Here is a 25661-nt window from a genome sequence, read left to right as displayed (position 1 = left end):
GGCTGTATCATGAGTCCAATTCATCGTACTAATGGAGAGATTAAACTGATTTTATGTAAGCTGAACAGTGGCGTAAAAAGGCTTAAAATAAATAAATATTCTGGTCCATCACATCCAGATTATTTATTTATTTAAAGCATTATTACCTCACTCTTCCGCTGGTTTACAGATCAATATGACAGTCCGTGCCCACAGGTTTATAATCTCAAAAGGCACAGCACAAAAGGAAAAAGGGAAGGGAGTGAAAAGAAAACAAACAAAAAACAAACAAAGAACGGTACTAATTCTTAAACAATTCTTAATGTTATAAGGTTCCTAAAGCAGATTTGCAGTGCGATCTTATACAGGTTGACTCAGACGTGAGCCACATTGAATTCAATGGGTTTACTCCCAGGTAAGTGGGTATTGGATTGCAGCATTCATGCTGTCAATCAATGCTGGCTGAAGTTGTTGAACTTCTTATCATGATCAGCTGGAATAGAAACAGGTCAAGGAGAAGAGCAGCCAAAAAGAGCTGGTCTGTCTGTCTAGCTGATGGAGTGGGCCCTGCTTCAAAGAATCACAGAATAGTAGGGTTGGAAGGGGCCGATAAGACCATCTAGTCCAAACCCCTGCTCACTGCAGGTATCCAAGAAGTCAAAGCATCCCTACAGAATCATAGAAGAGTAGGGCTGGAAGGGGCCTACAAGACCATTGAGTCCAACCGACATTGAGTCCTGGACATTGCAGACATTGAGACAGGACATTGAGTCCTGCTCAGTGCAGGAATCCAAGTCACAACACCCCGAAAGATGGCTGTCCAGCTTCATAGAATCATAGAAGGGTAGGGTTGGAAGGGGGCATCTAAACCAACCTCATGCTCAATGCAGGAATCCAAGGCAAAGTGTCCCTATAGAATCATAGAATAGTAGGGTTGGAAGGGGCCTATAAGACCATCGAGTCCAACTCTCTGCTCAGTGCAGGAAGCTTCCACCTTGACCACTCCCTCCCTCTGCAACAGCATGTCAGAATGGATGTCAGCTGGGGGAGAGGAAATGCCGGAAGACTCTGGTTTCTCAGCAGGCCTGGCAGTGGCTCTACTTTTCCTTTTCTTCCCCTGGCAAAGGAAAAAAAAAATAGGGGTGCTCTCACAAAGACAGGGGTGCTCTCACAAGTGGGATTTGGAATGATGTGGGTGCTCTCACAAAATGGCTGCCACAGGTCAGGGGACACTCATTTCCCAGAAGGGAAAGTGCGAGACTCAAAGAAAAGGAACTTGCCCAAGAACCTAAGCACGAGGCAGAGGCACGGTCTGGGCTCCAAAACATAAAACCACTTTTTCGAACCCAACTAAATATGCCACTGAAGGGCAGCACTTTACTTTGCAGCATGCCAGCTTCCCGGTTATATGTGTTTTTTAAAATCTGAAGAAATAAAATAAAAATCAGGAGGAGCAGGGCAGCAAGAGAAGTGTCTGAAGGCACCACACTGGAGAGTAAGCTACATTATTGCTGCTGGTATTATTATTATTATGCCTACTTGAGCTCAAATTTTTGGCAAAAGGTGGAACTGGAATTTGGAAAGGTTGGACAGAGAACCAGTGTGGTGTAGTGGTTAGAGCGTTGGACTGGGACAGGGCAGACCAATGTTCTAATCCCCACTTCACCAGGAAGCTCACTGGGTGATTTTAGCCAGTCCCTGACTCTCAGCTTAACCTACCTCAAAGGGTCGTTGTAAGGATAAAACAAAGGAGGACCATGGAAGCAACCAGGAAGACGGCCTTTTCTGCTATGGAATGAGCTCCCTAGAGAGGTTCGCCTGGAGCCTATGTTGTTCTCCTTCCGGCGCCAGGCAAAGACCTTTTTATTCTCCCAGTATTTTAGCATTTGAGCTTTTATTTATTTATTTATTGCATTTATATCCCGCTTTTTTTCCTCTTGCAAGGAACCTAAGGCGGCTTACATTATCCTCCTCTCCATTTTATCCTCACAACAACAACCCTGTGAGGTGGGTTGGTCTGAGAGTCTGTGACTGGCCCAAAGTCACCCACTGAGTTTCCATGGCCGAGTGGGGACTAGAACCCGGATCTCCCGGCTCCCAGTCCGTCACTCTCACCACTACACTACACTGGCTCTCTTAGTCTTTCAGCTCTGGTGTTTTAAATCTGTATTTTCAACGTCTGCATTGCTGCTAGGTTTTATTCTGGTTGCATTGTTTTACTGTGGTTTTAAGCTTTCATGTTTTATGTTGTTTGCTGCTGCTGCGCTGTGTGGTTTTTTTTAAATTTTTGTGAAGAGCTTTGGCTATTGGGCCGTTTAGAAATGAAATACATACATATACAAGGAAGCCCTCTTGGACTCCTTGTAAGAGGAAAAAAGTCGGAATATAAATGTAACCATAAAATAAAAATGGAAACTAAATAATAAATCAAAGCTGTGGTTTTCCCAGTAGCAACGTACGGCTGTGGGAGCTGGGCTATAAGGAAGGCTGAGCGCCGAAGAATTGCTGCTTTCGAACCGTGGTACTGGAGAAGATTCTTGCAAGGAGGTCCAATCAGTCCATCCTCAAGGAAATCAGCCCTGAGTGCTCACTGGAAGGACAGAGACTGAAGCTGAAGCTCAAATATTTTGGCCACCTAATGCGAAGAGAAAACTCTCTGGAAAAGACCCTGATGCTGGGAAAGGCTGAAGGCAAAAGGAGAAGGGGACGGCAGAGGGTGAGATGGCTGGATAGCATCACCGATGCGATGCATATGGACTTGAGCACGCTCCGGGGGAGAGCGCAGGACGGGAGGGCCTGGCGCGCTGCGGTCCGCGGGGTGACGAAGAGTCGGGCACGGCTGACCAACAGCAAATGACCCGGCGCTGGAGGGCGGGGAGCCCCTGCGCGGGGCAGCGGGGAAGGGGAGGGAGTGAACGGGACTGGCTGAGAGAACAAGTGGGTGGAGAGGGAAGGGCGAAAGAGGATTGGCCAAGAGAGCCAGCGCGGAACAAGGGGCGGGCGGAGCTCGGATGAGAAAGAGAGGCGACTGGCTGATTAAATAGGACGCGTGGCGTAGGCCTGCGGGACGCGGGGCGGGAGCCGGTGAAGGCGTGAGCCAACAGGCTCAGAGCTGGTGACGGCCGGAGCTTCAGTGGATGAGGGGGCTGGAGGTGATTGGCTGACTGACGAGAGGGTGCGGCTTAGGCGTGAGCGGGAGGGGCCGAAGGAGCGAGTGGGCGGGGCTTATGCGGAGGCGGGGAAGGGCCTGAGAGGAGCGCGCCTGAGAGGGCCGGCCGAGGCAGCAGGTGGGCGGGGCTTAGAAGAGAAAGCGCGCGCGGGGATCGGCCGCCCCCCGTCCGCGCGCATGCGCAGGGGGGCCGCCCGGCGCCTGAGGCGATGCGGTCGCCTAGGAGATGGCGGCCCTTCGGTGACGGGGAAGCGGAGGAGGCGCCGGAGGATGGGGGACGCGCCGCCTCCGCCGGGCCTCCCCTCGCCATGAGCGGCGACAAGAAGAAGAAGAAGCCGAAGCCGCCGCGCCTCCGCCTGGCCGGGAGGGCCGCCGGCCGCGACGGGCCCGGGGTGAGTGAGTGAGCCGGCGTCGCCACAGCGGCCCCGCGAGGGAGGCCCGCAGTGACACTGGCTCTCCGCCCCCCCCGGACTTCGTGTCGGCCGTGTCGGCGTGATCCGCCCCCACAAGAAGCCCCGCCCGCCCTTCTCTGCCGCGGCCGCCGTGCCGCCGGTGGGAGGGGCGGGGCGGGCGGGGCGCAGGCCGCGTCCGTCCTCGCAGCCGCCTGGCCGCCCCTTGCGGGGGCTTCGGGGACGGGCTTCCCCGGCTCGTGAGGCCGATACCACGCGGAGCAGCTCCGTAAGCTGCTCTGACTGAAGCGTAGTTGGTTCAACCGGATCACAGCTTGGATGCTCGCAGAGTGACCCCTGTATGTTATTTTTCTAAGTCCCACCCTCCTTTCACAACAGCCTTGTATTTATTTATCTATCTATCTATTGCATTTATACCCCGCCTTTTTTCCCCTGCAAGGAACCCCAGGCGGCTTACATGATCCACCTCCTCTCCATGTTATCCTCACAACAACAACCCTGTGAGGCGGGTCGGGCTGAGTCTGTGACGGGCCCAAAGTCACCCAGTGAGCTTCCATGGCCGAGTGGGGACTAGAACCCGGATCTCCCGGCTCCTAGTCCAACACTCTGGCAGACCAGCGGCATAGTCTCTCCTGCCTTTCTCCTCTGTACATAGAACCTTGATGCCTGGTGGGTTCCTGGCAGGGGCAGGATTTCAGCCAAGGAAGCCTTCAAAGCAGCCCTCTGATTGTATAGCTATAGATACTCTCGGCGCACTTGACGTGCGTTGTTTTCATTGTGGTCTGTCCCCATAACGACCCTGGAAGGTGGGCTAGAGGTGGTCCATACATGGTAAAAGACGCATGGTTTTCCCTGGCCACTGCCTCCCTGTTGCCGACGGGGAAGGAAGGTGACCTTAAGGTAGGCCTTCCTCAACCTGGTGCCCTCCAGGCATGTTGGACTATAACTCTGGCTGGGATGCTGGGTGTTGTAGTCGAACCCATCTGGAGGGCACCAGGTTGGGCACAGTTGCCTTAAAGCCGCCTGGTGAGTTTAAGGTGGAGGCAGAAGCCAAAGAAAAGATGCCTGCATTCGTACACACTGCTTTACAGCAGCTCTCTTAACTGAACGCTGATAATTCTAGTTATGCGTACTGATTACTTCACTGGGAACCCCACAACAACCCTGCTAGATTTTATTTCATATTTATTTGGTTTTAACATTTTATGATGGCATCTTCGTCCCCAAACAGATTTCCGAGCAGGGTATCTAAACCAACGTAAAACAATGCAATACAGTAAAAAATCAAAATATGCATCCTTTACATTATCTTGTGTGACCTGTAAGAACCCTCCAGCCAGGTAGGCCAGTGTTATTTCCCTAATATTACTAATGGTCAGGCAGGAGCCGAGAGGGAACAATTTGCCTGATTTGAAGGGGATGCTTCCAGCTCTATAGTGTGGTCTCTTAGCCCTTACTTCATTTGTTTTCTCGGATGTTTACACCCTGCCTTCATATTTCCTAATTGTTTTCTTCAGGAGAGATTTGCTCCTGTTTCAGCCACCCAGGAGGAGGAGAGGCAGGAGTGTGCGAGCCCAGGCTTCGCTCAGCCTTGTAAAGCCTCATCCATGTACTGGTAAACCCTGGCTTCGCATTATGTGCAAACCCAGTGTACGTGTCCAGATGCATTTCCCCCCGCTTAAGAAGCTGAAGCTGTTTTCCAAGTATGTACAGGTGTGCCTGAGGCATGGGATTCACCCCTAGCTGTGCAAAATAGGAGTCCAATTTTAAATCTTAGGAAAGTTGCTGGCTGGGTGTTGCCTAAACCAGCTACTTACCCCAAAGCTGAAAGCTCACATTTCTAGATTCCAGTCTCTGATTTTTAGGCTTGTGCAGGGCTGGGGGGAAGATAGAAAGACCCTGTCTTCAGCCATTGTACTACTAGACAATTGGACTCTGTCCAGTGCATTTCCAGTGCTCACATCAGCATCTACATTAATCAGTGTATCTGTGATTCTCTCAAATACAACCCTGTCCTTTAGGGCTTTAATTTTGTTTGTTTTCAAAAAGATGGATTGCACTTATCAAGGACTTCCTGGTACCAGCTTCAACCAGTCGAATAAAGGCTCTTTTTGAGGGGCTGAAAAACTCCTCAAACCGGACCCTTACCTGTTTCTTGAAAGACAAGTCCTTTGTGGTTGGCAGCCTAGATTTTCCACTTACCCCGGTCCTCCTTGGAGTTTATCTTGGCAGCTCAAATGGATTACTGAATCTTTCTCGGCTTCGACATAAAACAGCCCTCCCCAACCTGGCATGATGTGTTGGACTCCAGTTCCCAGCACGCTGGCTGGGGGATGCTGGGAGTTGTACTACAGCACATCAGGAGCACACCAGGTTGGGAAGGGCTGACATAAAATATATACTGCTGTAGCAGGGAAGTCCCTGGTTCACACTTTGACCATGGGCAAATCATGGTTCTCTTGCCCCGTCACTCGACCGGTAAGGAATTCTAATCTCTAGCTCTGTTTTAAGGATTTCTGAGAACGTCTCATGAAGCATTCTGGATGCTTGAAATGTGCCCTACATAAACATTGATACTTGCTGTTTAATAATCCAGCACTCTCACCATTACTCCAGGGCCAGGCAGAAAGTAGATCTCCAGATGTTTTGGATGTCACTCCCAGGACTCCTAACTATTAGCCATGTTGGCACGGGCTTTGGGGAGTTGAAGTCCCAAACCTCTGGAGAACTACCTTCTGTCCACCCCTGCATTACACCACATTGGCTGTCCCCTTTAAAATCTCAGTAATGCAAGGGAGACACCTATTGCATTGTCATATCTTAAAACTACTTACAGGTATTCCAATAAAAATCATTTCCAAGTAAAGCTTTGTGTTTGTTTAAAACGTTCTGTACATTTTAGAGATCTCTTTCCCCCACCCCGCTCTAATATTTCAGGTCAGCTTCTGGGCTTTTGGGGAAAAGGTTGATTTATTTTATACAGTAAGTAAAAAATTAATGTGGCATACTTCTTACTGGCTTTTGTTTACTAAATATAAGCCCAATATTTTAAATTGTATCTCAGCCTGATTTAGGGCAGTGGAAAATTCTCCAGCAAACCTGCATCACTGCCTATAATTTTGCGTTGCTTAACTGTGGATGTTCTTTGGGTCCCCAGGAGCAGAACATCACCTTGTTTGTGTAGCTACCTGGTATTTACACATGATCACTGTTCAATGTTTTCACTGATAACATTCTGCAGGGAAGGGTAGGAGAGAAGCTGTGTAGGAAATGTGTCGCAGTCAGCATGCACACAAATTAAAATGGTGTCAATGTGAAAATGGGCCCTTATAAAAATAACAACACAAATTATACTTTCCTTATGATATATATCAGCCTTCCTCAACCTGGTGCCCACCAGAGGAGTTGGGCAATAACTCCCCACAACCCCCAGCCAGCATGGCTAATGGTCAAGAATGCTCGAAGTTGTCATGCAAAACATCTGGAGGACATCAGATTTAGGAAGACTAAAATAAATATAGAATGTGGAATAAAGCTCGTCTCCAAGGTAGGTGCTGATATTCTATCCCATCCCCCACGTTTTCCAGAGACACGGAATTGGGGATCCCAGTGTGTACCATGCCGTGGTGGTCATTTTCCTGGAGTTCTTCGCCTGGGGGCTGCTCACCACCCCAATGCTAACGGTGAGTCATTTTTTGCATGGTCCGCAAAGGTGACAGAAGGAGCTGGAGGGAGGAGATGCTGCTTAACAGAACATCAGCATGAAACAATGAAAGTCTTTACATCTCTTTGTAGAAGTTTCCTCCACCCTAGCCACCTCCCTACCACCCCGCCTCCTGTTACTGAACTAGGCCCAAATGTGTTTTGCCCCCGTGACGAGAACCCATTGCTGGATCTTTAATCTCCAGAGCTCCCTTGCAAATAACTCGGTTGGAACTGCTACTCGCCTGCCTGCGAATATGCATGTGCCTGTGTTGTTGTTTGCTGGTGGGACATTTGAAAGCCTGAAAAGGGGAAAGAACCAGCCCCTTTTCCTGTGGACACAAACTTCTCTGCCAGGATGCTGTAATGGCCCCAGGAGTGTAACCAAGTCACCTGTAGTTTTAGAGGGGCCTAGAGATCCATAATGCTTTGCTTAGGCTCATTATTGGTGCAGTTTCCTTGCTAGTGGGCCTCTGAGCATGTGAGATGAGTCAAAGGTCGATAGTGCGGCCTCAGCACATTCTATGCTAACGAAGGCTAGTATCTTACCAGGGTCTAGGATGTGCCTGAGAAGTGAGGCTATGTTTATGCCGAGCTACAGGTGTCTGTGCTGGGAAAGTTCTGATTGTTTTCCCTCTGAACAAGTGCTGTTAGCCTGTGCTGGGAAAGTTGCAGATGAATGTGAATTAACACTTGCTGCTGTCATGCTGCCTCACTGCTGACATGTATGGTATAAAACCTATTTTACCCCATGGCTCTGGGTTCAGAGAAGTTGTCTGGTCCAACCATTGGATATGCCTGTGTGCTGTAAGTACTCAATAAAGGCTGCTTGTAAGCAAACCTGGGTCTGGCTTATCATTATCTCGGCACTTCCAAACCTTAGCAGCCCACAGCCAGGGCATACAGTTGTCTGGAGGGCTTTCCTGTTCACCAGAGGCGACCAGCTACTGACTCCTGCCCCAAAGGTAGCTTTCAAGCCGTGCTGAGCCCTTAGTTCAGAATGGTGCCGACTAACGGGCAGAATAAAATGCTCAGGTTCCGATTTTATTCATTTGAAGGGCTTCCATGCCACATTTCACTGTAAAGTCCTCCCAAGGCAGCTTACAAAAGAGAATTAGCTTCCATCTGCTTAGCACAGCCCTCTGGTTGTATTAGACTGCAATTCCCATGCTGGCTGAGGATGGCGGGAGTTGCCGTTCAACACATCTGGAGGGCACCAGATTGGTGAAGGCTGCTCTTTCCTCTCCTGCCACTGCTGAGGCATCATTGGAGGGTAACACGAGAGGGTATTGGCCTCGTGGCATGGCCTTCCAGAGCAGACCCTCTGACATAGGGTCCAGAGGCCATTGGCTTATTCTAGAGTGGAAGATGTACATACAGAAGCCCGCCCCTGCTGAGTCTGAAAACAATTTCGTCCAGGACACTTCTGTAAGCCCCCTGGGAGACTTAAATGGTGGATATAAATCCGTAAAATGAGCAAGTAGGCAAGCATGAGGGTTAAGAGGGGTTGCCCCCAACTCCCTGCAGTGAGGGCAGCAGGCAAACAAATTACCCAGTAGACTGCCACCACCCCTTAACATCCAAATCAGCCTGAGCCAGGGGATCCTCAGACCTTCAGGGCACCATTGGGGCACAGAAATGAGGGTTCCAACCAATACCCTCTATTTCACGCACCAAATTCTAAATAGTAGCAAGACCAAAACAGAAGGCTCTGAATTCTGTGCTGAGGTTTAAGTGGAGTAAAGCACGCACACACTTTGAAATAGATGTGAAGTTTATTAACAATAAGGAAGGGGGAAAGGGGTAGAAAAGGTGCACAAATATCAGAGGAAATCAGAGACAACCCAAAGCAGTCTGAGAAACCCTTTAAAACAATAGAGAAACCTTTTGAAGCAATGCTGCAGGCAAAATAATAAAGCAGAGCCTAGCCTTTACCGAAGGAAGGGTCTTCCCATAGGACAGGGCCTAGTTCAGTATCCAAAACCTCACAGGTCCAAAAGCCAGTTAGCAGACGAAGACCAAACAAAGATGAAGACCAGATTGAAGACCAAAAAGCGATAGTAGCCCCCTTAGCTTTATACCTCCCCCCAGGCCTTTGAGATGAGCAAGGTGAGCCTCCACAGCCAGTCACTGTTGGGCGGGATAACTACCTCGGCTTCCAGGAGGGGAGGTGAAAAGCTCTCACTACAACCCAGCTGAAAGCAGTCTGTCTAATTTTAGCAGAAATTCAGGTCGGACCTTGAAGGCCTGGAGACTAGAGCACCTTATGATAATGCACGCAGGGGGGTTTAGCGGGTGCGTGCCAGCCCGTCTTCAGAAATGGAGCTTGTTGCCAGCAGCGAAATCGCAAAAAAAAATGGATTTCTTGACAGCAAGCAAGTAAAATGTCTTGTGGACTAGTAACTTCTCTGGGCTGATCTGCAAACCCGGTGCACCCTAACACAGTCCCCTAAGTGTGTGTTTTGTGTCCACAGGGTACTTCCTTGTTTTGTGGGTTCTTTCCTTCTTCCTGCGGCTCCACCAAATTGCTTTCCTCCCAGCTTCTACAAGATCTGCTTTTGAGGTTCCCCACCTCACCCATGACCCAAAGCACACTCTCAAAGTCCCCGGCAGGAAGGAGCTCCCATTTGAGCGTCTGCCATTTTTACGAGGAAACCTGTGCATCAGGAAACTGCCCATTTTGGAACATCTCGGAAGGTGTTCTTGGCCTCGTTTCCTGGGGCAGCTTGCCACATCACCTTCTGGCGTACAGCTTGCCTTTTGATTATTTCTCAAGATGATCTGATTATCTGGGAAATGAGGCGTTTGTTCACAAGAGGTTGATTGCCAAATGCTTTGGCGGCGCGATAGGGCGAGGGCAGCAGGAAGAATAAGGATACGGTAATAGATTCTACAGGTGGAAGTTCTTTTGGTTTTCAAAATGGGTTGGCTTTCCACTGTATTGGCTGGTATTTTATTGTCAACAGTCCTTTTTCGTCTTGCTCTTTGGATATTCTCGATAACTGTACACAGGAATTTATGTGCCCTTCCTATTTTCATAATAAATTCAGGGGATGGCAGGGGAGAGAAGGCAGCAAGATTGAAACCAGGCCAAAGAAAAGCTGGAGGTTATGCTTTGGGGGTGGGTGGGGAGGCAATGTGTGAATAGTGGGGGCGCCTCTCTAAAATGGCTTCCGGGGATTCAAGAAACATGGGCTCAGATCCAGGCAGGAGCACGCCTAAGTTCCATGTGTGCTTGAACTGTCTTGGAAGGTGGTCCCTCTGCTCGACTGCCACCCTGAACCCCAAACTGCTGTTTGAAACTGTCACAGGTTTGGAAAGTCATTTGAGGGCCCGGTTTGGCATTGACTTTGTTGGCGTTTGATTGCCCTTGCAGGTCTTACACCAGACCTTCCCTCAACACACTTTCTTAATGAACGGGCTGATACATGGAGTCAAGGTAAGGAAATATTCGCCAACCCCAGTTCTTTCTGAGTGCGCAGCAGGCTGCAGCAAAGCAACGTTTTGAATTATTTTCAGCCTTTTGTATCCTGTTTTTCAACCCAACAGCAGGTCCACAAAGCTGCTTCCGAGAATAAAAAGGTAGCCAGAGCAGCCAGCGAAATGGCTGATTAGGGCAGGAAGGGACAGCTGCTCAAACAAGTTCATTAGGACCCAAATGCCCTCTGAAATAAAGCCGGTTCCAGGCAACAGCTAAAGGCTTGGGCTTGGTGAGCCTCCCTGGGAGCGCGTTCCTCGGCCTCGATCCTGCCGCAGAGAAGGCCCTGTCCTGTGTCTCCACCTTCTGCACTTCTGATGGAGCGGGGTAGGCGGAGGAGCATAGATTACCTGAGTGCACAGGTAGGTTCAGTGGAGGCTGGTGGCTCCGATGGCAGTGAGGTGGTGAATCCGCTCTGGGTTTCAGTCAGAATCAGCCAGAACTCTAAAGGAGCTCTCCAAGGTGCTTGCAGCTCCTTTAGAGTTCTGACTGAAACCCGGAGCGGATGCACTGCCCCACTGGCATTGGAGCCACCAGCCTCCACTGGGTAGGTTCAGATGGGAAAAGCTGGTCCATGAAGTACCTGGGTCCCAGATAGTTAAGGGCAGCCTTACCCACCCGGATGTCCTTCCCCATTACAACTCCCATCGTTCCCTAACCACCATGTACATCTGGAGGGCATGAGGTTGGGGAAAGCTTGTTTATGCCATTAACGGTCAAAATCAGTGCCTAGAATTGAGTTTGTTTCAGGTTCGGAGTAGCCTGTTCCTTTCTGGCCGAGCTCCTTTTGACAGAGGGCCGACCCATTTCGGGAGCAAAGTGGCCATCCTGTCTGCCCCCCCGGCTGTGCAGAAAGTGAGCTGACGTATCTCTTCAGGCCCACACCCAGAATCATGCCCCGCAAATGAATGGCCTCTTTACTGCAGCCTGGATTAACCCAGGGTGCATGTGAAATCTTGGGGCGTTGGGGCAGGCAAGCTAGTGCCCTCCATATATTTTGGATTTCAATTCCCATAAGCCCCAGCCAACATGGCCACTGGTCAAGGGTGATGGGAGTTGTAGTCCAAAACATCTGGAGGGTGCCAGCTTGCCTGCCCCTGCATTAGAGCAATACATTAGTCCACTTTCAAAATGGGATTTTTAGAGTGTAATCCTATGTCTATATAGAAACAGGTCCTATAACTCCCAACATCCCCAGCCAGCCCGCCCCAGAGATCATACCCTGAATTTATCTCCTGCATTTATATACGGCTTTTTTGCTGGCACGTTCAAGGGAGCGTATAGCTTTGTGTCATGTTTTGTAGACTGCTGGCCATTATTTTAATAAAAGGAAGTTCACAGTTCTTCTGTAGTGTTAGATCATGTCCAGGTGGGATGGTCGCTGTAGAAGGCAGTTGGTCCAAGCCATCTGGGGGGAGGAACCACCCTGAGAAAAATCCTTGCAGTCTTGTCTCTCCCTTTGTTGCAGCAAGGTAGTATGGCCGCTTATGTTTTGGCAGGCGAGGAAACATCTTACTCTTGACAAACAGGCTTATATGGATTTGGGGGCCCTCTTACCAGTTCTGAAGATAGCACAGCAGACATGGCTATGGGATGTCTTCCTGAGGTGATGGAACGATTGCCATCGCCCCATTTCTTTTTCTAGGGTCTGCTGTCTTTCCTAAGTGCCCCACTGATTGGGGCGCTGTCCGATGTCTGGGGCAGAAAATCATTCCTCCTCCTTACGGTCTTCTTCACCTGTGCACCAATCCCTCTCATGAAGATCAGTCCATGGTGAGTTGCAGGCGTGGGATAGTGAAGACCTTTGATGAGCTAGGAAGGTGCTGTGGCTGAAATCTATGGTTTGGATCTGGGCTTGGCTCCGGACCTGGCCTCTGGCGCAGCTAAACGGTTTCTCTGAGGGCTCCTGGATTTTCCTCAGCTCTAAACCAGCCTAGGCTTGAATGAGAAATAGTTGCAGAGATCTCTGGATGATTTGATAGATCACCAAGGGGTTTGCATTCATTTAACAGCAGCAGCAGTGAAGCTTCTTTCCCACCACTTAAAAAAAATGCTGCTGAAACAAAGGAACTTGGGGTTAACCAGGAGTGGAAGGACTGTGTGCTTCATGCAGTTCTGGCACTCGAAATCAACTCCTGGGATCTAGATTCTTTCGTTCTGTCTTTGGCACCAGGCTCCGGTTGGTAGTTCACAAGGTTCTAGCAAAAACAACAGCAAAATAGATCCCACGAGCCAGAAGTCTGCCCATGTCAAGGCTCTCAAAATGGTGTATAATATATATATATATATATATATATATATATATTTTGCTGTTACCAGGATCCTCAGTTTTTGGCTGACTTTGCTAGCCAAGCGAAACCCTTGTGGTTGCCTTAGAGGGAAGGCTGGTGGCAACTATGTCGGTTGGGTTGCCTCGGCAACAAAGCAAAGGACCCCCAGTTTTCCTCCCAACTTCAGAGCTGGGGAGGGGGCAGCTGCTGGGAAGAGCCCCACCTCACCTCTGGTGCTCCAGCTATGGGAGGAAGCTGTGGCCGCTTGTTAGAGGGCAGCAGGGCACTTGTGTGGAGAAGAGAACTTGGGCCACTAACCACCAAGGCCCCTCAAAAACCATGGAACTCAGACACATAAACAAGTCATTAAACTATCTCTCAATGGCCGCGATTGCCACTCCTTCCTGCTACCTTTTGCAGTGCAATTCAGAGTTCAGGCTGCATTGCAGGCTGTCAAGAGCACGAAATATGGCGGCTAGTTACTTGGTCACGCTGAGGGTGGTTCTTGCCAAACAGGGAGCACCAGTCTGGATTCCAACAACCCCATTTTTTGGCTCACGGCAAGGAACAGGCTTTCTCGTCCTCCATTGGGTTCCCTTGATTTTTGGATCCTGACTCTCCCCACTATCCTTTCTCTGTTCCAGGTGGTATTTTGCCATCATTTCGATGTCCGGCGTCTTTGCTGTCACTTTCTCAGTGATCTTTGCCTACGTCGCTGACATCACCCAGGAGCACGAACGTAGTACAGCTTACGGATTGGTAAGGAGGTCTTTCTTTATTAGCAGTTCTTTTTGTCCCTCTAAACATGACTGGCTGCTGGTTCTCTTCTTAAGACAGCAGGCCTGCCTTCCCCAACCGGGTGCCCTCCAGATGCCATCCCCGTCTAAAACCAGCTCTTGCTTGTCCCTGGCTAGATATTGGCTGTGATGTTACGGAATGTTTACAAACATTCCAGCAGCTCAAGGTGAATTTGTAAGCACTAGAATATTATTAGGAGGGTGACAGAAGGCTATCTCAGTTGTGAAATCTCTTGCAAGAGGCAAGAAAAATCAAATAGCCCTGCCTTAAGAATCAGTAAGAAGACTAACCCACTCTTGATGCCCTCCAGCCCCTGAAAAGAGTGAATTTCCATGGCACGTCCAGTGTTCTTTGAGAGATACTGGAGCTCCAGCTTTTCCTCCATTAAGTTCATTGCATCCCACTTCTGCGTTGACATGCGAATTCTTTTTTTTTAAGTGTGCCTGAAAATGTGTCCATATTTTCTGCACATTTATTTGAATGTACACAGTTTTGTATGCAGTTTTCCAAATATAAATGTTTTTGTATATACTCTTAAGTATGCACAGTTTTTGCGAGTAATTTCCTGTAATGTAGTGCAGTTTGGGGATGCACTTTTCCCAATTATGTGCATTTTGTGGGGGGTTTGGTTTGCAGACTGTGCTGCCAAATTTGTGAGAGTGTGAATATCTTATTGCATTCTGGTTTGTGCAGATTTGGTAAATTCACATTAAACTGCAAACCCAAAGAATTTCTCATGCATCCCAATCCCAGTTCACAAACAATGGTTTATTAGACCCAAGAACAAGTATGCCCTTTCCTGCCTTTATTAAAGACTTCTTGGGTCTATTAAGTTACAGTTTCCCATTGCACCCTAAATGTAACACTTTGGTTTAATAGATCACAATAGAAGCACTAAAGTCAGGTGCATGATGGGTGTATGAGGATAGACTACACAAACACAAGATTTGTTCTCAGTCTAGTAAACCATGGCTTCTTAAACCAAGATAATTACCTTGGAACCAGGCCATTGGGAAGTGTGAACCCTGGGTCTCCTTGTAATAATTACTAGGCTATCCCAGGAAACGGTGCCATGTTGCCTAGCTGTTGTATTTCTTTATTTGATTTGTACCCCGGCTTTCCTCCAAGGAATTAGCAGTCAAGGCAGCTTACATCATAAAGAAAAACGTGATTAAAACAATGATAAAAAAGATACATTAAGAACACAATTAAAAAAACACAACAATAACAGAATAAAAAACAGCACCCAACCCAGCAGATGCCAAAGCCCTGCTTGAATAGAGACCTCTTTGCCTGGCAACGGAAGGAGAGCCAGGAGGAAGCCAACCTAGCCTTCCTTGGCAGGGAGTTCCACAGCCTGGGAGCAGCCACCAAGAAGGCCCCTTTCTTGCATCATCACCAAACGCAGCTCTGAAGGCGGTGCTGTCGAAAGAAGGGCCTCTCCCAAAGATCTTAAGACCCAGGCAGTCTAGTAAGGGAGAAGGCGGTCTTTCAGGTAACCTGGTCCCATGCCATATAGATAAGAAGGATTGTAGCTTTGCATGCAGCCACGCAGGTAGGGATGTTGGAGAAATCCATTTGGGGGCTGGAGTTCGATGAGTTTTACGCTTGCCAACCCCTGGACTTCATTTTGGTTCCTGCTGTGGTGCCTGACTCAATCTGCAGCCAGTTGGGCCAGTTCATGAACTTTCTGGGAAATGTACGCATTGGGGGGGGGGCAGTCCTGCATCTTTCACAAATTCGGGTGTGACTTGCTCAAATTTGGGCATAATTTCTGTGGGTTGCTCCGGAATTTGTTTAAATTGCAGAACCTTCCCAAAAAAATGTGCAAGAAAGTTCCCGGCGGTCGGGGAACAGCCAGCAGCCCAGCTTTCAGTTGCAAAGCAAGTTGTACATGCTGTAGAACTGTCGAGCCAAAAAAGCTCCGGATTTCCCAGAGACAGGCATCCCTACTCCCAGGTTCATTGAAGTTTTCATGACAGTTTCTTCACTGGTTTTCATGTTCACATTGTTGCTGTTTTTCTTGATGGGTTTTGCTATGCACCGCCTTTGTGGGTTTCGCTTCTGCTTTTACAGAAAGGCAGTACAAAAATACTTGTAATAATTAGAAGGTTCAGCCTCTGGCGTCCCCAGGGTAGGGCTGGGAAAGAGCCCCCTCTGAAATCCTGGAGAGCCGCTCTCAGCTGGGGTTGCTGACACGACCTGGCAGCTTCCTCTGTCCCTGGTGCTGAACACCTGTCTTGCAGGTCTCGGCCACATTTGCCGCCAGCTTGGTGACCAGCCCGGCCATTGGGGCTTACCTCTCCCGTGATTACAGCGACACCCTGGTGGTGGTGCTGGCCTCGGGGGTGGCGCTGCTGGACCTCGGCTTCATCCTCTTGGCCGTGCCAGAGTCCCTGCCAGAGGAGATGCGCCCGGCCTCCTGGGGGGCGCCCATCTCCTGGGAGCAGGCAGACCCCTTTGCTGTAAGTTCTTTGGCGGCTCCGTTGATGGGCAGAGGGTGGGGATTGGGAGCCCACATCCCCTGCAGGGGCGGCCAAGGGTGAGCCTCAAGTCAAATGTTTCCCAAGTTCCCCGGGTGAGTATAAGAAGAGCCCTGCTGGATCAGACCCAAAGGGCTATCTCGGTCTTTCCCACCCTGATGCCTGTAGTGTTGGACTACAACTCCCATAGTTCCCAGCCAAGATGGGAAGCATTCACCAAGTCACAGGGAGCGCTAACCACAGCCCGCCCTCTCCTTTCTCCCAGTCTCTCCGCAAAGTGGGCCAGGACTCGACCGTGCTCCTCATCTGCATCGCTGTCTTCCTCTCCTACCTCCCAGAAGCCGGGCAGTACTCCAGCTTCTTCCTGTACCTGCGGCAGGTGAGCCAAATGAGCGGGGATTTGGAGCATGGCAGGGAAGCTGTGTGGCTTTTTGTGTTGGCTGTTTGGTGTCCCTTCAAGAGGGCAGGAGCTTGGAAGCTGGCTGCAGGACCAAAAGCCCTCTTCCAAACCCTCTCAAGGCTGGACGTGTGTTCTCACGGTCGATATGGGGCTGCTGCTGAAATTGGCAGCCCTGTGATGCAATTCTTCTCCGTAGCAGTCAGGATCTCTCTCAATTCGACAAATCACCTGAACAGCGGCTTACCCTTGGGCTGCATTCTATTCTTTTGGGCCGCATTCCATTTCAGAGAAGCCCTCAGGCTGCGTTCCAGTGGTGGGTAGGCCAAAGGCAAAAGGGGCGGGGCCAAAAAGAGCATATTTTAGCTGAAAGTCTACCAGTGCATGAACCTTAAGAGAAGCATTTCAACCTTTTAGAACTGGCGGAGCAGGGGGAGAAGGCAGCAAGAGCTGGGAAAACACCGAACAGTGGCCATGGGGAAGGGGGCATGACCACCTGGGACACCCACACCCCGAGGGCTGGATTTGGCCCCCCAAAATGTGAGGTTCTGCATCCCTGCCCTTGAGTGATGGATGATTCATAGAGAGGTGGAGAAATGACATGAAGGGGCAGGAGGGAGGGAGGGAGGGAGGGAAAAGGAAGGAAGGAAAGGGGAAGGGAGCAGGAAGGAAGGGAAGAAGGAGGGAGGAAGGGGAAAAGAATGGGAGGGAGGGAGGGAGGGAGGGAGGGAGGGGAGGGGAGGTTTCTGTGGGTTGGCTGGTTGCTGACCCGACTGTAGATAGCGTTGGCCTTAATTCCCAACTAGCCCAAGTTCAGTGTCCATTGGCTTCTGTCTCTTTTCCAGGTCATCAGCTTTTCCTCCGAGACAGTGGCAGCCTTTATCGGCATCGTTGGGATTCTTTCCATCTTAGCACAGGTGAGTCCCAGGTTGTTTACTTCCTCCTCCGAACAGTGGCTAGAAGAGCGGTCCCACTGGAGCTGAAACCCCCAAACTGTGTGCCATGAGGAATGCTCATCTTCAGAATGGAGAGCCTCTGCGAGCACAACGCATCCGCCCACAGGAGAAGCTGCCAGCCATATCTCTACATCATCTGCCATATTCTGGTCTTGTCCTTTTCCATTCAGCCCCTGCAGGAAAAGGTTATTCTGTCCCATCCCTGCGTTGGGTGTAACTGGGCAATTCAGCCGCATCTCTGAGGGGTGTACCCATTGGGTTTTCTGCAGGGATTTCTGCCTTTGGCTTTTCTCTTTCCAGTCCAGAGGCATACCTTTAAAAGCAGTGACTTGTGTAGAAACATTATGTGTGGCTTCTTTGAGGGCAGGTAATTCCTAACCCTTCCTTAAAAATAAACCCTGTTTGGACAGAGAAGAGTAAAACATGCCTCCGATTTTAATTCCTGAGGTTGGGGAGGGAGGTATTCCTCAGCTTCTGAAAACTTGGGTGACGCTGCGTCAAAGCAATGTGAAGTGATCATAGGGGAGGAACCTTAGCTCAGTGGCTCAGTGCCACTTGCCACCCAGAAGGTCCTGAGTTCAGTCCCCAGTTAAAGCATGTAAAAAGTAGCAAGAGAGACCCTTCTGTGTCCCAGGCCCTGAAGATGCAAGTCAGAGGAAATAACGCTACGCTCGAAGGGAAAATAATCTGACCTTGTTTTGTGTTCCTACGTTTTCCCCCTTCCTTCCTTCCTTCCTTCCTTCCTTCCTTCCTTCCTTCCTTCCTTCCACAGACGGTGGTACTAGGGATCCTCATGAGATCGATAGGAAACAAGAACACCATTCTTCTGGGTCTCGGGTTCCAGATCCTACAGCTGGCATGGTATGGTTTCGGATCCCAGCCTTGGTAAGCACCCGTTCCCTTTATTTTGGAGCCTTGGAAGCCAAGCCCCAGTATGGAACTCTCAAGGCAATCTAGAAAATAATAGAGCCAAGGAGGAGCCCTAGCTTGGCGAGAGAGTATGTGCTTCACCTGCAGAAGGTCCCGGGTTTGATCCCTAGCATCTCCAGTTAAGAAAAAGACAGCGTTGCAGGCCACCGGGAAGATCCCTTTTTCGCTGAGGCCCTGGTCAGAGCAGCAAGGAAGGAAGGAAGGAAGGAAGGGCAAAGGAAGGACAGAAAGACCTCGTGGGGAGAAAATGTAATTATTTATTACATTTCTATATGACCCCATAGCCAAGTTCTCTGGGCATTTTACAAATATCAACAGCCATTAAAGATACAGTATACAAAGTTTAAATAACCATTCACATGAAAACACAACAAACAGTGCTCGCAGAGTCAACATATCTCTCAAAACAACTCTAAAAGTGGATCCAGGACCTGATTAAGATTCACATGCTGCCAGATGCCTGAGAGAAGAGAAAGGTCTTAACCTGGTGCCGAAAAGACAGCAATGTTGGTGCCAGGTGGGCCTCGTCAGGGCGATCATTCCAAGATTGGGGGGCTACCACTGAGAAGGCCCTCTTCTTTGTTGCGGCCTTCTGAACCGCCCTTGGACGGCAGTTCAGAAGGCACCTGGAGGTAGGCCTTAGTGTACGAGTAGGTTCATGTCTAAACAAGCACAGGATTACGCTCTTAGTGAGCTAACAGACCAAGGGTCTGACTGGTATACGGCAGCTTCCTCTGTTCCCACTTAAATCTGCTCTGTTCAGAACTATGAAGACAGGAAGCATCCTTTATTTTTCGACGTACCATAGCTGCGCGGTATAGCGCCCGTTTTGCATGCAGAAGCTCCGGATTGAGTCCCTTGTGTCGCCACTTCACACGGGATCAGGTTGCAGCTGAGCGAATGACCCCTTTTTCTGCCAGAGGCCCTGGACAGCTGCTGCCTCTCCAATTCAACAATGCTGGGCTGGACGGACCCACGGTCTGTGGCTGTACAAAGCAGCCCACTCAGCCGCTGCCTCAGTCCCGCTTCCAGTACATATTCCTGGTCTAGTGCCTTTTTGCTTGTCTCCCCTGCCAGGATGATATGGGCTGCTGGGGCGGTGGCCGCCATGTCAAGCATCACTTTCCCCGCTATTAGTGCTATGGTGTCCAGAAATGCAGAGCCTGATCAGCAAGGTACGTTTACTTATTAGTATTAGTATTATCAGTATTATTTATGTGCCGCCTTTGCTTCAAGGAGCCCAAAAGCAGCGTACATGCTCCTCCTCTCCACTTTATCCTCACAACAACCCTGTGAGGTAGGTCAAGGACTGGTCCAAAGTCATCCAGTGAGCCTCATGGGTGAGTGGGGACTAGAACCTGGGTCTCCCCAGTCCAGCACTCAAACCAGCACACCACACTGCACCTCTTAGCCCACTTTGCCATATCTCTGTACCATCTTTTCACCTATTTTGTTTTTCCCTTGTCTGGCCTGAGCCATTTAAGCATTGGCTTAGTTTTGCTTGGTTTGGGGCTACTTTCCAAATGGGCAGAAGGAGCGTGTAACCTGGGCTACTCTTTCTGGGGTTGAGGTGTGGGCGTTAGTGGGCCATCAGCATAGCGTGACTGTTGCCCCTCCCAACTTACCCACAGGAGGGATCGTGCCTCCTGTGGGAGCTGAACAGCCAAATGGCACAGGGCAGCCACCATCTTGCCTATAATGCTATTCCACAGAGTGCCCAGCATGCAAATGCTACACGGCCTTGCATGCTGGGGCATTAAAGGTGCTCGACTTCCGGGGGATGTGCCCCAGCTCTGCTGGCTGTGGGTGAGGGGCTGATCAGAGGCGGCGGTGGTGGTGCTCCTGGGGCGCCCAGTTGGTGGTGGCCCTGCTGGAGGAGATGCTCACTAGGCATGTCTATCACCAGAAAGTCTGGTCTTTTGGGGGCTCTCTGGACTTCTACAGCATGCCCGAATCGGCTTGCATCTGTGAGCCCACCGTGCATTTTCCCTGAATTCCAGGGTTTTTTTACGTCGTCTTTTTATTTGCGAAAATAGATATTTGCACAAATTGCACCTGCAATTTGCACAAATGTCTGTTTCTGCAAATAAAAAAATTGCAGAAACTCAGCCAGCTGGTCCCACTCGCTGCGGACTGAGTCGGGACGGGCTGGCAGAAGACGAACTGAAGTCCAGAGGGGCTGAGCTCCCCCCCACCAACCAGATTCCTCCAACATCCCTAGCGGGTGCAGACAGGTTTCAAAGCCAGGTGTGCATCAGTTGGGCCCAGCAGGAGCACGTGAGCCTTGGCAGCTGCCCCAGTATACCGGATGCTGACCCTGGGGTCCTTGCAAAGGCTGTTATGCAAGGCAGGCCGTGGCAACCTTGGTTCCTGCTCAGGATCACGTGACAGTTCCGTTCATAGATCCCTTATGTGCCTTCTTGCTCTGTTCATCTTGCATGCATCGGTGGGCCGCCTTCCATTTCTAGCAACCTTTTATTTATTTTTTAAAACCCAAACGAGCAGAACGTGCAGGAACAAAGCTAGCTCACCCCTGGCGCAGCGGGTTGCTGCCTGCAGCCTCTTGCTCCCATCCCTGCGTTCCTCTTGACTAGAAGCAGCAATGGAAAAGGAGGGCTGGTTCGTATCCCAGCCTCTCCCCTTTCTCTCCCCAGGGGTGGTTCAAGGGATGGTCACAGGCATCCGGGGGCTGTGCAACGGGCTGGGCCCGGCCCTCTACGGTTTCGTCTTCTACCTCTTCCACGTGGAGCTGACTGAGATGGCCGAGGTGGAAACCCGGAGCAGAGCCACCAGGCCCAACATGGCCAACCCAACTGACGAGGTGCTGCTTTGGGTTTTTGTGGGCCGCCTCTTTCTGGAAAGGGCAGGGCAGCGGGTAGCACATCTGGGTCAAGCCGCAGGTGCCTGTAGTGGAACCTGTGAGTGACAGTGCCTGCTTGTCCCCATGTCCTAGGAAGAACTATTCTTGTGGGCCGGCTACCGGTGGTGGAGGTTGTATTCCTTGCTTTGCATGTGGCGTCTCCAGATTCAGGGGTTGCGGGGAGAGTCTTTTCTGCCTGAGGCTCACTGCCAGGCACACTAGACAGCTCTGGGCTGATGGATAAATTGTCCAACCTATCCTTTAAACCAGTCCATAAAACAATGAGGACTGGAGTCTTGCTTTTTTTCTTTGGGGGCAGAGCCCCTGCTTTGCATGCAGAAGGTCCCACCTTCAGTCCCCACCATCTCCCATTAAAAGGGTTGAGGGAGGAGGGGAGGGGAAAGACTGGAGAGCTACAGCCAGTCAGGGGGCCGATCCTGAGCTAGACAGACCATTGACCTGACTCTGGATGGGGCAGCTTCCAATGGCATGCAGGGCGCTCTTTGGCTGAGCTGAGCTCTCCTCTCTTTCTGTGGGGCGTCGGTAACGGTTGGCCTTTGTTTCTTGTCTTCCAGAGGGGCATCATCCCAGGGCCCCCATTCCTCTTCGGTGCGTGCTCAGTCCTGCTGGCATTCCTCGTGGCCCTGTTCATCCCAGAGCACAGCCTCACCCTGAGGTCAGGCAGCCACAGGAAGCAGGCCCATGGAGCACAGGCCCACCCCCACGGCCCCCCGTTGCGGGGTGCGGGCAGCACGGAGCCCCTGCTGGAGGGTGGCGGCAGCGTCTGAGGGCGGCAGGGAGGGGCCTCTTGGACTTGTGACGCTCTCCACAGACAGGCTGCGCCCCGGGGGGCTGGCGGTGGAGAGGCAAGAAGGTCACATGACTGTGCTGCTGTTGCAGGGGGCAGCAGGGAAAGCATTCCAAACATTCAGCCGGTACGCAAAGGGGAGGAAGCCTGTAGCACGGGGCCCTGAAAGATCCCTGATATTCTCTGTGCGATGGATGTTGCAAAGCGTTGTGGGAAGCCCGTGAGAGCTCCTCCTTTTTAGTTGGGAGGACGGGGAGGCGATCTGACTCCCGCTCTTCATCGTAAACGAAGGCTACGCCAGTGCGTCCGCTCCCTGCCCCTTCCTCTGAAGCAGGGAGCCTTTGAAAAAGCACGTCACTGCTAGTACCTCTCTCTTGAGCCCCATGGTCTGTCACTGGACATTGTGCCTGGCTTCAGCCACTGGAGAACTGCTTCTGTCAGAGAGAGGGCCACACACGGCTTGAGGCAAGCGAGCTCTCTGCAGCTAGCGCTCAGCCTGGGCTTCGAGGCCTCTGTGTAGAAAAGTTTAAGGGTCTTGCCACCACTCCCGGTGCAGAATTTCCATTGCAACCCTCACAGATCGCTGCCACGCATCCACTTCTGTCATGTGTGGGCTGCCTCCCTCGCCCCCGCAAAGACTAAACCTCTTCAGCTCTAGGTGAGCCCAGGGCCACCCATGTTTGCGTATCCACAGCTGGAAAAGGAGCCTTCCCGCTCGGTGGTCGGCTTCCACCTGGTGTATGCACTTCAGAAACTGGGAAGAGCCGGAGGAATTGGGGGGCTTTTGCAAGCTGGAAGGACAGCGGGGCGGAACCTCTTCCATGCCGAGGGCTCTCTGGGGAGCACCGGATTGTGCCCGCACTGTGCCTCGAAGGAATGCTGTGGCTTCACCCAGACCAACCAGAGGTTTGCCCCCAGGAGGATGAAATGGGTTCTGAAGTATGAAGCCTGTCAACAGACAAAGGAATTCTGCTCATTCCCTCCCGCTCTCCCACTGCTTGAGCGTCATGCCCTGGGTCATTCTCTGCTCCAGGGTGCCCCTGGGTTCCTCTGAAGCACTTAGAGGCATTTCTTCCAATCAGGTCAGTCTGTTGTCATTTAACCTTTCCAATCCTCCCGTAAGGGCAGGGGGTGGAAAGGGGGTGTTTGGCAGAGGGTAGCGAGTTTGCAAATGGCTGCTTTGTTTGAAGAAGGCCGCCTCTTCCTGACCATCCCTCTAAACTGTGTGCCTTGGGAGAACGGCTAGGATGCTGTGAAGGAGTAAAACATCTAAATAGTCAAGGAGGAGGGTGCTCGCTGCCTCTCTGCGTGAGCGAGTGTGTTCCAGCCTCACCTCTCTTCCAGGCAGCCCCCTCTCTCTCTCTGGGCACTTAGTTCCGCAATCCTGTCGAGGCCTACTCAGAAGTAAGCCCCATTGATTCCGAAGTAAGGATGTCAAGCAGCCTTCCCCCACCTGGCGCCAGCATGGGAATGATGGGAGTTGTAGTGACCATGCTAGCTGTGAATGATGGGAGTTGCATTCCAGTCTATGCAGTCCCCTCTGGTGGCTGACTTCTCGCACAGCCCTGCTCCCCTGCTTCAAATCTCGCAGCGGCAATAGGGGCAAGGCTCCTTGCTTTGGGGGTGCAGAGAGATGGCCGCTACCCCTTCCTGCTCTCCTCGGAGCTCTTCGCCTTGAGGGTTTGGCCGTCACCTGTAGACCCCAGGCCCTGCTTATCTGCGAGGTCCCAGATGGGGCTGAAAACTGAGGACAATCCCCCTCCAATATATTGCATCTTGCTTAGTCATATGCACCCACACAGTGCACTACCCTGAAGGGGATACCCTGGGCTGTAGACTCCGTGATTGCTTTTATGCCACCTGCTGGCCAGGCCAAATGATATTCCCCCCCCCCCTGTTTCTTTGCATCCCCATCAGCCAGGTATCCCAAGATACTTCTATGCAGCCTCTCCCCATCCTGGCACCTTCCAGATGTGTTGGACTACAGCCTTGCTGGGGTTACAGGAGCTGTAGTTCAACATGTCTAGATGGCACCAGGCTGGGAGAAGGATTTAGAAAGGTATTTCTATAATGCTCTCCAAACCAGTAAACTATCCCTTATTTTTCATTTGCCTTTCAGTCTTTTTTTTTTTTAATGTTTTAGATTCCTCTTTATAACTCAGCTGTTTTTTTAATTGGGCTAGGGGGAGCTGGGGAAATACAGTTGCCCTCCACCGACAACCCCCCAACCTTCTTCATTAGCTTCAGCAGCTTCTCCACTCAGGTGACTCAATGTTGATTCTTGGTTGTTGATTCCTTTGTATTTTCTTAGCTGCTGGCAGAATGTGATTTTTAAAATTATTTTTAACACTTTGGATTTCTATTCAGAGTTGGGCTAAAACTTCCTGGATATTTATTAAAAGTGTCTTTTCCTCTGATTGGTGAAACTTGTCGGCCTCTCTTTTTCAGAGGTGTTGCAGAAGGGTCTCTCTGGAACAGGTCAGCATTTTTGGCCCCCTGGATGGTGTTGGACTCCCACCATCCCTGACCATTGGCCAGACTGTCTGGGGCTGATGGGAGTTGGAGTCCTAGGCATATGGAGGCCTATGTGTTTCCCACGCCTGCTGTAGCATGGATCTAGATAGATACACACACACACACACACACACACACACACACAGTTGATTTTGTTTTCTTCCATCTCAAATCCATACTTCCTTTTAACAATAATTCAAATTAGCATGAACAAGGAGTAGCAACGGACATCTTCCCCAGATGTATCGTTTAAAGCATTTGATCTTGTCTGGCTTTAAGGAAAGTTAACTCCTTCATGATTGCAGCATCCCAAACCCTGACAAAAGCAACCGGACAACAGGGGAGCAATTCCCTTTTTTCCAAAATGAATTGAGATATTTTTGCTGCTCTTAAGAGATTAATAACCAACCCCAAACCCTCCTTTGCTACACAATCCTTTAAATAATTAAGGGTGCAATCTTATGCAGGTTTAGACAGAAAAAAAGTCCTACAACTCCCAGCTGGGAGCTGTAGGACTTTTTTTCTGTCTAACCCTGCATAGGATTGCATCCTAAGAATCTGAAGAGGAATTCCTAAAAAACACACACCATGTAATCTGTGGGATAGCAGTGCTTTCAAATGCATTGGGGATGGGAAAGGTCAGTTTCCTCCCATAAGACTAATAAACGGCCAAATTGCATGCGTCATACTATGGCAGGTTCAGCTTTTGTCCTTTTGCTTTGGTCAGCTTGGGTGCAGAAGGTCCCAACTGTCACCAAATCAACACAGCCCTGAGAAGCGCCTCTTTAATGGATGACAGGTTGGGGCGGGGGGAGTCTTGCATAAGCCCCAAACAGCCTTGCTGACAGGCAGTACCTTGCCCCTGAGCTGCCTCTGAGGGTTGTCAAAAACCGCCCTGCCAGGAAAG

At 50.6% G+C, this 25661-nt stretch overlaps 1 protein-coding gene across 5 annotated transcripts; it reads left to right on the top strand.

Annotated features, from left to right (window-relative positions):
* The first annotated feature begins 3278 nt into the window (after nt 1–3278).
* Nucleotides 3279–24656, top strand: LOC146333773 (solute carrier family 71 member 1-like). 5 transcript variants are annotated; one of them, XM_084825614.1, is made up of 13 exons: nt 3332–3540; nt 6496–6540; nt 7146–7241; nt 10637–10699; nt 12384–12511; nt 13653–13767; nt 16053–16271; nt 16555–16668; nt 17532–17603; nt 18415–18527; nt 19650–19747; nt 21227–21393; nt 22008–24656. In XM_084825614.1, the coding sequence occupies exons 1-13, from the start codon at nt 3358–3360 to the stop codon at nt 22218–22220; spliced, it is 1626 nt and encodes a 541-aa protein (XP_084681740.1). In that variant the 5' UTR covers nt 3332–3357; the 3' UTR covers nt 22221–24656. The 5 variants fall into 5 exon arrangements, with proteins under 5 accessions (XP_084681742.1, XP_084681740.1, XP_084681741.1 ...); XM_084825618.1 differs by lacking the exon at nt 6496–6540 and adding an exon at nt 5076–5173 and having other exon boundaries at nt 3333–3540; XM_084825615.1 differs by lacking the exon at nt 6496–6540.
* The last annotated feature ends 1005 nt before the right edge of the window (nt 24657–25661 follow it).

This window comes from Heloderma suspectum, chromosome Z (assembly GCF_057233095.1).
Source record: "Heloderma suspectum isolate Gila_16-S chromosome Z, 16-S_ref, whole genome shotgun sequence".
NCBI classification, from domain to species: Eukaryota; Metazoa; Chordata; class Lepidosauria; order Squamata; family Helodermatidae; genus Heloderma; species Heloderma suspectum.
The sequence above is the reverse complement of the archived record's forward strand: the minus strand, read 5'-3'. Positions and strand labels throughout refer to the sequence as shown.

Excerpts from the sequence above, each read along its gene's own strand:
- LOC146333773 (XM_084825614.1), top strand. The coding sequence starts at position 3,358 with ATGCGGTCGCCTAGGAGATGGCGGCCCTTCGGTGACGGGGAAGCGGAG. Across the intron at positions 3,541-6,495 it reads CCGGCCGCGACGGGCCCGGG|GTCAGCTTCTGGGCTTTTGG; the intron begins GTGAGTGAGTGA and ends CTAATATTTCAG. Across the intron at positions 12,512-13,652 it reads CTCATGAAGATCAGTCCATG|GTGGTATTTTGCCATCATTT; the intron begins GTGAGTTGCAGG and ends TCTCTGTTCCAG.